The sequence below is a fragment of the Coregonus clupeaformis genome, chromosome 3 (assembly GCF_020615455.1).
Source record: "Coregonus clupeaformis isolate EN_2021a chromosome 3, ASM2061545v1, whole genome shotgun sequence".
NCBI classification, from domain to species: Eukaryota; Metazoa; Chordata; class Actinopteri; order Salmoniformes; family Salmonidae; genus Coregonus; species Coregonus clupeaformis.
The window spans coordinates 1,645,130-1,656,271 of NC_059194.1; the positions used below are offsets into that span (position 1 = coordinate 1,645,130).

The 11,142-nt window shown below is 39.6% G+C and overlaps 1 protein-coding gene across 3 annotated transcripts in view; it reads left to right on the plus strand.

Annotated features, from left to right (window-relative positions):
* glra1 (glycine receptor, alpha 1) overlaps nt 1–9,991 on the plus strand; it is a 169,551-nt gene extending 159,560 nt beyond the window's left edge. For all 3 annotated transcript variants that reach the window (XM_041846882.2, XM_045206703.1, XM_045206704.1), the window contains one exon: nt 5,642–9,991. In XM_041846882.2, the coding sequence (XP_041702816.2) occupies nt 5,642–5,935 (294 nt within the window). In that variant the 3' untranslated portion in view covers nt 5,936–9,991. The remainder of the gene's footprint in view (nt 1–5,641) is intronic.
* The last annotated feature ends 1,151 nt before the right edge of the window (nt 9,992–11,142 follow it).

Sequence of the window (11,142 nt, forward strand, 5' to 3'; positions counted from 1 at the left end):
TGGGCTGATTCCTCAAAGTTCTCATGATCATTGCAACTCCACGAGGTGAGATCTTGCATGGAGCCCCAGGTCGAGGGAGATTGACAGTTCTTTTGTGTTTCTTCCATTTGCGAATAATCGCACCAACTGTTGTCACCTTCTCACCAAGCTGCTTGGCGATGGTCTTGTAGCCCATTCCAGCCTTGTGTAGGTCTGCAATCTTGACCCTGACATCCTTGGAGAGCTCTTTGGTCTTGGCCATGGTGGAGAGTTTGGAATCTGATTGATTGATTGCTTCTGTGGACAGGTGTCTTTTATACAGGTAACAAGCTGAAATTAGGAGCACTCCCTTTAAGAGTGTGCTCCTAATCTCAGCTTGTTACCTGTATAAAAGACACCTGGGAGCCAGAAATCTTTCTGATTGAGAGGGGGTCAAATACTTATTTCCCTCATTAAAATGCAAATCAATTTATAACATTTTTGACATGCGTTTTTCTGGATTTTGTTGTTGTTATTCTGTCTCTCACTGTTCAAATAAACCTACCATTAAAATTATAGACTGATAATTTCTTTGTCAGTGGGCAAACGTACAAAATCAGCAGGGGATCAAATACTTTTTTCCCTCACTGTATATACTGAACAAAATATAAACGCAACATGCAACAATTTCAAGATTTTACTGAGTTACAGTTCATATAAGGAAATCAGTCAATTGAAATAAATTAAGTAGGTCCTAATCTATGGACTTCACATGACTGGGCAGGGGTGCCAGGCCTAGCCAATCAGAATGAGTTTTTCCCCACAAAAGGGCTTTATTACAGACATAAATACTCCTCAGTTTCATCAGCTGTCCGGGTGGATGGTCTCAGACTATCCCACAGGTGAAGAAGCCGGATGTGGAGGTCCTGGGCTGGCGTCGTTACACTTGGTCTGCGGTTTTTAGTCCGGTTGGACGTAATGCCAAATTCTCTAAAACAACGTTGGAGGTGGCTTATGGTAGAGAATTGAACATTCAATTATCTGGCAACAGCTCTGGTGGACATTCCTGCAGTCAGCATGTCAATTACACGCTCCCTCAAAACTTGAGACATCTGTGGTATTGGGATGTGTGACAGAACTGCACATTTTAGAGTGGCCTTTTATTGTCCCCAGTACAAGGTGCACCTGTGTAATGATCGTGCTGTTTAATCAGCTTCTTGATATGCCACACCTGTGAATGGATAATCTTGGCAAAGGAGAAATGCTCACTAACAAGGATGTAAACAAATGTATGCACAACATTTGAGAGAAATAAGCTTTTTGTGCGTCTGGAAAATTTCTGGGATCTTCTATTTCAGCTCATGAAACATGGGACCAACACTTTACATGTTGCGTTTATATTTTTGTTCAGTAGTACAAATTGGATTCGTAAGATATCTAAATGTTTCTTTTTTTGCAGGACGTAACATATCATACGAAATGGATGACATAGTGCACAATCTGATGACTAGTACACAAAAAACAGGGACCACTTTTGGTTCGTGAGCACCACTTTCAAAACTACTGGCTGAAATTATACAAATGTCTTCCATTCTGTCACATTAGATTAGATTTTTCTCATGGTTTTAAAAAAGAAGACATTTGTCTGTGGCTCATTTGTGATGCTAGTCAGCCAATGCCTCCAGGCCAGGCAGTCACTAAAAGCAACTCAACTCTTGTCTAAAATATTAGCGTCCAGAAATGACTAAGCTAAGTGCAGGGTAGCCAGAAACGACTAAGCTAAGTGCAGGGTAGCCAGAAACGACTAAGCTAAGTGCAGGGTAGCCAGAAACGACTAAGCTAAGTGCAGGGTAGCTACTTTCTTTCAGCTGTCCTCCTCTTTGCCCTCCGTCTGCTTTGCGCTGGCAGTCCAAACTGAGATATATTAATAACTAGGTGACATGATGTGACCCCTAGACTGCAGATACACTGTTCCTCTGGCTAACGATGACAGGGCCTTATTAGGACGAGACTTCCTGATTGATCACGGATAATCAGCTCATTAGGCCTGATTAGCTACTGTTCAAGGGGGAATCTTTCACACGGGATCGTCTCGGGTGTGTGTGTGTGTGTGTTCTGAGGTTGTACTAGCACGTCTGAGAACAACGGGTGATAAGAGACTGGATTAGCTAGGTAAATAAGTGGAAAGTGATTGATAACCAATAGGAAGCTACTCTCTGCCAGTGTCTGCAGGGCAAGACGGGGCTAAACTCATTGTTTCTTTGCAAAGTAAAACATTAAACATACAACAAAAACCAAGTTATTGAACTTCTTTACAATATGTTCACAGTAGACTATATATTATGTAGTATAAAGATGTTATAATGTTAGTCCTATATGTGTAATTAAGATAAAATGTTCACCCTTATATAGGGAGAGAGAGAGAGAGAGAAAGAGAGAGCGAGGAGAGAGAGAGAGAGAGAGAGAGAGAGAGAGAGAGAGCGAGAGAGAGAGAGAGAGAGAGAGAGAGAGAGAGAGAGAGAGAGAGAGAGAGAGAGAGAGAGAGAGAGAGAGAGAGAGCGAGAGAGAGCGAGAGAGCGAGAGAGAGCGAGAGAGCGAGAGAGAGCGAGAGAGAGAGAGAGAGAGAGAGAGAGAGAGAGAGAGAGAGAGAGAAACATATCATGATGTGCATAATCATTCCAGGTCAATGGCTTCATGAAGGAAGGAGGGGCTTTTACACAGACAGACCCAGAGTCTTTATGCAACCATCTACTCTCAATGGGAACAGGAAACCAACAAGTCATTAGTTTAAAAAAAAACACAATTAACACAAGTACAATTAAAACCTTTAGGGCTGGTTTCCCGGAAACAGATTAAGCCTAGTCCTGGACAAAATATAATGTTCAAAGAAGATAGTCCTATACTAGACTTGAGCAAGGTATTTATTTTATTGTATTTTACTTTGTGTCCGGGAAACCAGCCCTTAACATTATTACTACTTCAACATTCTTCTCAGATCCTTTAGTAATGAATATAACAATCCTCAATATAAAAGCTTGATGGCATGATCTTTAAAAAAGGAACAAAAATCTAATTGGAATGACTGGGAAAGGGTAGTGCCTTGGCATTGGGCTAAATTGCTTTGGGAAATCATAAAATGAACGGCAAGACACCAACTCCTCGAGGAGAAGTTGATGATAGTTAGTCGTGACACTTCCCAAAACGACTTTATGCAAATCAGCAGTTTTCTTTTCCAAGGCTGAATGACACCGCGACCCACGCAAAGGCAAATGTTTACAGAAAACATAAGATGGAGCCTCCAACAAGTTGGCTTTACGGTTCCCTTTAATCTCAGCCATTAATCACATCACCACACACTAAGAGATATAAATGCATCAATCATGAGGAAATAGCATGATGGATGGAGGATGCATCAATCATGAGGAAATAGCATGATGGATGGAGGATGCATCAATCATGAGGAAATAGCATGATGGATGAAGGAGTCAAGAGGTCCTTTCTCTCTCTCTCTCTCTCTCTCTCTCTCTCTCTCTCTCTCTCTCTATTCAATGGGCTTTATTGGCATGGGAAACATATGTTTACATTGCCAAAGCAAGTGAAATAGATCATAAACAAAAGTGAAACGAACAAAATAAAATTAACAGTAAACATTACTCTCACAAAACTTTCAAAAGAATAAAGACATTTCAAATGTCATATTATGGCTATATACAGTGTTGTAATGATGTGCAAATATTTAAAGTACAAATGGGAAAATAAATAAACATAAATATGAGTTGTATTTACAATGGTGTTTGTTCTTCACTGGTTGCCCTTTTCTTGTGGCAACAGGTCACAAATCTTACTGCTGTGATGACACACTGTGGTATTTCACCCAATAGATAAGGGAGTTTATCAAAATTGGATTTGTTAGGGAATTCTCTCTCTGACTTGCAAATGCAGAAGGAGGAGAAGGAGTGAGGGAGGAGGAGAGAGGAGGAGTGAGGGAGATGGAGAGAGGAGGAGTGAGGAAAGAAGAGAGGAGGAGTGAGGGAGGAGGAGAGAGGAGGAGTGAGCGAGGAGGAGAGAGGAGGAGGGCGGGAGGAGAGAGGAGGAGGGAGGAGGAGAGAGGAGGAGTGAGGGAGGAGGAGAGAACGTTGTGAAAATGCCTGGATGGCGTCCTCCATGCGTCATTGCCTGCGTCCCAAATGGCATCCTATTCCCTACATAGTGCACTACTTTTGACCATAGGCCTAAGTCAAAAGTAGTGCACTATGTAGGGAATAGGATACCATTGGGACGCAGGCAATGACGCATGGAGGACGCCATCCTCCGTAGCCCCGTCCCTCTTTACTGCTCCACGTCACGTCCCCCAGCCAGCACATTAATCATACGGCAGGAGGAATGAGGCAGAGCATCTGTAATACTTACAAATGGTGGGCAGGAGCCACTGAAGGACAAGGAAAGGTCGACGCACAACGTAGCCAGCATTAAATGTTTCAGTCGCTGTTACAGGAGGAGACGATGCATAACAGAGGGGGAAAGGAGAAGAGCCGCCTCCCCTTCTCTTGTGTGTGTGTGTGTGTGTGTGTGTGTGTGTGTGTGTGTGTGTGTGTGTGTGTGTGTGTGTGTGTGTGTGTGTGTGTGTGTGTGTGTGTGTGTGTGTGTGTGTGTGTGTGTGTGTGTGTGTGTGTGTGTGTGTGTGTTCGTCCATTCAGCCCAACACACATTAACAGTTATTTATGGGGTGGTATAAAGACAAGGACAGATGGAGGACATGGTGTCTACAAATGGAACCTAGAAACTAAGGGTTGTGTTTTAGCACAGGGTGTACGCCTATCCATTTGAATTTGCAGTAGAGGTGTTGAATGATTGCATTTACATTTTTCACACCAAGCAAAGACAGATAAGAGACCCTCATTGTTTGTTTGTGTGTGATGAGGTATGCAGGGATTGTGTTAGCTAGCTACCTGTAATTATATTGCAGTAAATAGGAAAATGCAATTTCCGTACGTACCTATGTATGATATCGAGATAGCATGTCCTTTATAACATGTGCAAACCTTGCCTCATAACCTTGAGTGATGACATAGCTAAAATGTGAATCGTCAGCCCATGCAATCCATATTTATCACAATGCATATCAATGGTAAATGAGATAGTATCTGGATCGTGTTGGACTTTGACATTTAAGGCTCAACATGATGTGCCTCATATGTTAATTAATATGTGTCTGCATTACTTTAAGTCCCACTGTGATTTTCACAGCCATTATGTGTTTTCAAATTACGAAGTCTGTTAAGAGCCTTTTCCTTGAAGGTCCACTATGATTTAAGTCTGTTAAGATCCTTTTCCTTGAAGGTCCACTTTGATTTAAGTCTGTTAAGATCCTTTTCCTTGAAGGTCCACTTTGATTTAAGTCTGTTAAGAGCCTTTTCTTTGAAGGCCCACTATGATTTAAGTCTCTTAAGAGCCTTTTCCTTGAAGGCCACTATGATTTAAGTCTGTTAAGAGCCTTTTCCTTGAAGGCCCACTATGAATTAAGTCTTTCAAGAGCCGTTTCCTTGAAGTCCCACTATGATTTTCAAAGTCATATGTTTTTACGACTTAAGGGGTGGTCCTTAAGAGAGAGAGCAGGCCTGGATATCAAATGTGTAATGGGTTTTTCGATTCCTAACAGAATGAATATTCGGCTGTGTTACAGGAGGATGAGGGCGGTGAGGGCCGGTTCAGCTTCACAGCCTATGGCATGGGCCCAGCCTGCCTTCAGGCCAAAGACGGCATGGCCATCAAAGGGAACAACAACAACGCCCCGACCGCCACTGCCGGCCCTCAGGAGAAAACGGTGGAAGAGATGCGCAAGCTCTTCATCGGCCGCGCGAAGAGGATCGACACGGTCTCTCGCGTGGCTTTCCCGCTAGTCTTCCTCATTTTTAATATTTTCTACTGGCTCGTATACAAGATCATCCGAAGCACGGATGTACACCAGATGACGTAAGCAAGGGAAGAGAGAGAGTTCAATACCACACCATCCTGCTCCCAACCCCAATACTCCTCGCTCTTCACTTGCTCACTTGCTTTTGGTGGCTATCGCCTTGGAATAGGTAATTTATCAATATTTGTTATTTTCTTTTATTTTCCCCCTCTTTTCTCCTGAATAATCCGGACCAGTGCAATAGCAATGCAGTAAAATGCATGATATATGAATGTGGCAATATATTTACAAAATGATAAAGAAGTAAATATTAAGACTTTTACCGATACATCCAAGTACTTCGGAATTTATGATAAGTGAGAATTTAAAAAGAAAGAAGAAGTTTGGGAAACATACAGAACTGTAATATATTATATATCTATCATAAATTTAAAAACGGTTATTTATTCAAAAGGCAGGGGTCTGGATGGAACACGAGGGATGAGGGACGATTTAGTGCTTCCATTAATAAAGTGATGCAAGGATCGTGTGTCCAATATATCTCAATTAGCTTCAATGTGTGTTGCAAGCCCTCAACAAAAACGGAGATTTCATGTGGTTGATGCTGCTATCAACCATATGAAGGAAACTTGATGAGTGGGGGAGTGAAAGTAATATTCTATTGTTTCTAACCGCTGTGGTCAACGTGTTCCTCTATCTGTCCTTAACTTTATTTCTCAATTGCGTATCGTTTTTACTTTACGTGTCAAGTGTACATCATGTTGCTGTAATCAGCTCAAGCTCTTCTTGGGAACGCTACATTCTAAATTCTAATTCTAAAGGGACATTTGCCATCATTTACATATCGTCATGGTTGCATACATTTATTTATTTATTCATGTGCTTTTTTAAAAAGGATTTGGTACTTATATCAAAATATGATTCATTAAAAGTGAATCTACACTGGAAAAGCATTTTTTTTTTTTTTTAATCCAGATTCGTCCTACTCATTTCATTGAAGCTGTACGGTTAACATTTGTTTAGTTCTTTTCATAGCTTATTGCTTGTTGCCTAGTTACAGTAAAATGCCCAGAAGGCGATGGAGTTAAGGAGTTAAGATTTAACAAGGAAACACCTACTGTACCTTAACAATTATTACCATTGATACATTTACACACATTAATAATGTAGCTAAAAACTCATTTACTAAATATGCCTAAAGATATTCACTCAAAATCATGGAAAGCGGTTTGATACTTTAACGGCAATGATTAACACAATATTCTCATTGGTGTATCATACAGTACATTTTATAGATCACACCACTACAGTAAACCGTGCCACTGATTGATTGATTGATTTAACTAGTCAGTGGCTTGATTTAAGATACTAAAATCCATTACTTCTCACCAGGCTTTTCTATGCAATAATTAAATATATGCAATTATGTTTTATTAGCTTTACCATTTACAACACATTATAATGAATCTGTTTGAACTTGTGTGCCATCAAGTTTTTTAATCTCAGACATGACAGTGCTCATATTTCCAATGGTGGACATACATACATACATACATACATACATAGATGCATACATGAGGCCTTCATATCTACATCTCCAAGCATAATGTAAACTATTCACCCTCCTCCTAGCGCCATCATTCTAAACACATTTACATTAAACTACAAGTGGGCCAAGCTACAGTGGCTTTTCATATTGCATATTTAAAGACATTCTGCTCTCTGTGGCCCCAACCTCTGGCACATGGTTTAACTAGCCTGAAGTGCTGTCACCAAGCCCCAGAAATAAAGACTACACTACTGCTACCACAGGAAATGTGGCCTGCGACACATTGTCATGGATGGGGGCGATTCGGACACAGTGGAAATAAACACTTGTCGAGTGAGTTTTTACATTTAACTTTAATGCCAAATGTTATTTTCCTCTACTTGGTTTTTATTCCAAACCAAATAAGTATTTTGTTAACCTATGATCATTGCCTTCCTGGTTCGGTGTTGAACATGATGACATAAGGGGAAAGATGCCAGAACACTTTTGCAACAGATATTATGCACTGGTTCAGGATATTGTTTAGGTTTTGTTGTCGTAACTTAAATCGATTCAGTTCTTTCCATTGACTTTCCAGTGTGTAGATAAAGTGCTTCCATTTATTTTTGTGGTGATATGACGCTATTCAATTAACAATATAATATATTTTGATATGAAACTTTTTCTGCTTCTTCATCCCTGTTTTATTTTCTTCTTGAAAAGTGTACTCCATTACTTTTTTAACAGGTCATAGATTTTTTGAATGTGTTAATGATAGTTTGAGGTAGTTTGATGTTTGAGGCTTGATGGACTTGCACAAGAGATTACAACAATATTTTACATTTCGGTCAACTATTTCTTAAATTCATATTATCTTCCAGTAATTCATATTACTTTCCAGTTGAGGCAGTATTTTTCAAACAGACACGGTCCATGGGGTAAACTGATTCGAAGGACTATGTTTTTCTATTAGTGTTATTTTATCCCAGCAAATTAACTTTTCAACATGGAGCATACTTACGTCATGTGTAATGCTTTACCCAAAACTATGCATTTATAAAAGTTAATTGCTAGAATGGGGTTAAAACATATTGGCCATTTAAAATATCAGCACGGTAATCAATATGTTTTGAAAGTGCTTGATGATTTGTTGATACAGTATTTATTTGTAGGCCGCAATATTTCAGTACAGAATTTTACCATGAATCTTTCCTCAGTTTTGACTTCCTCAGTCAAAAATATGAATTCAGTAAAATACTATCCAGTGTTGAATATGCAACTAACTAAGAACTAATCATAACATGCACCTCCACTCAACCACCATGATATTCACTCATCCATTTAATAGTCATGGATTGAACTCTTATGCCCTGACCATGTGAAGGATCACTGCACTTGGGAAAATGCTATATGGATTTATTGTAACCAATTGCTTATTAAGGTGCATTATTACTAGCAACCTGTCCAGGGGGTATACTTGTACATCAAGCTGCCTCATGCTACAGAAACAGGAGATAGGCTCCAGGGTTGGGGTCAATTCCAATTAAAATTGAATTTTAATTCAATTAAGAATCGACCTGGAATTTGAATAGAATACATGGAAATTAAAAGGCAGAAGGAATTGAATTGGAATTGAATTGATGGAATTTACCCTGACCCTGATAGGCTCCTGCCCTACGGGACAAGGGGCAGGGGCTCGGACAAGGCTTACTTTGTTTATGTTATTCAAGATGGAAATTACACTTACTGCTCTGAATAGAGAACTTCAAGAAGGTCTAACGTATTCTAGAACACTGACACATTCTAGAACAAGAATTGTATGTTTAACTTAATTGCTCAGCGGATCAATGTTCAAAGTATGGAAGAGATTGGAATGTTCACTGATGGGGAAAACTCCATTGGACTGATAGGACTTCCTACCCTTCATATCAACCTGACCTATCATAATGTCAAATATTATTGACAATGAAGGAAGTTCATATAATATTTGGCATATAGGACAGTGTAATATGAACATTTTAAAAGTATGAAATTCAACTAGCATGTTATGATTTGTTAGTAATTGCTGATAACAACAGCTGTTTGGTTCTGTTTATTGTATTTGTAATATATCAGATGCCCTGGTTATGGTGATGCACTCACCACCCAGTGATAGAGATGGACAGAAATAACCAGTCATGAACTGAACTGTACACAAAAATGGAAACGTTTTTATTTATGTATTTTTATTAATTTTTAGCACAAGTTGGAATGGCCTTAATTTTGTTTTACTTGCTTAAATATTGTGTATTGGCACAAAGTGCACATCTTAATTTGCTAGTTACAGTTATCATAATAATCCAAGAGTGCACTTCAGAAGAAGGAAAAAAGTTCAGCAAATCTTTTTTATTTTTCATTAAAATGTGAAAACACTGAATATTTTGCATGAATATAAATACAATGGCAGATATTTTGGGCTTGTACAAAAATGTGAGCAATTTGAAGAAAAAAGGAATGTACAATTTCTGCTGTAAATGTATATAACTAAATATTTATTGAAATATGTCATTATAAGTAATTCGAATTACAATTAAAGGTTTTCTGAACAAACATTTCTTTACCTTTTTTTTGAAAAATTGTCAAGAGTTGGATGGTCGGAGTTGGACTATTGCTGTCTGTTACCCAGCTCAAGGATCTGTTTCCCAGATCAAGGATCTGTTACCCAGTTCAAGTATCTGTGTATAATCATAAGAAGTATTAAAAATTGCAAACAATAAATTACATTCTATTGCTAACTAGCAAAAAGCCCTTGAGGAGACAACTATTTCTCTCTCCACTTTATGATTGAATTGGGCTTCCTATAGTTGACTTTCAAAAACATGTTACATAAATGGTAAGCATTTTAAATACAAATTGAAATTATTATATTTCAGCAGACGCTCTTATTCAGAGCGACTTACAGGAGCAATTAGGGTTAAGTGCCTTGCTCAAGGGCACATCGACAGATTTTTCACCTAGTCGGCTCGGGGATTAGAACCAGCGACCTTTCGGTTACTGGCAAAACGCTCTTAACCACTAAGCTATTGTGAAATGGTAGCCAAATGCTGTAGCCAAATAGCTATCCATGTGCTTTTTTCTCCGTGACCAAAACATGATGACTAGCGAGGGAAGGCGACTCTTCCTTGCTTTTACAAAATGAAATGACAAAAATAAAAATAAACTTTGCTCTAGCCTCCTTGTGAATTGGAGTGGGACCGGTGAGGATATCATGTAACGACAATGTGTCCGCTTCTCCAAAAATCCCACTCCCCCATGCGCATGCACATCAACAACGGAGTGAAGCTTGTATTAACCTTAAGGTGCCCTAGAACACAACACGACACAAAACAGACATGTTCCTGCCATGTTTCAGCCATGTTCCTGCCATGTTTCCGCCATGTTCCTGCCATGTTCCTGTCATGTTTCAGCCATGTTCTGCCATGTTCCTGCCATGTTCCTGCCATGTTTCCGCCATGTTTCTGCCATGTTCCTGCAATGTTTCAGCCATGTTTCAGCCATGTTTCTGCCATGTTCCTGCAATGTTTCAGCCATGTTTCTGCCATGTTCCTGCCAGGTTTCTGCCATGTTTCCGCCATGTTTCTGCCATGTTCCTGCCATGTTTCAGCCATGTTTCTGCCATGTTCCTGCCATGTTTCTGTCATGTTCCTGTCATGTTTCCGCCATGTTTCTGCCATGTTCCTGCCATGTTTCCGCCATGTTTCTG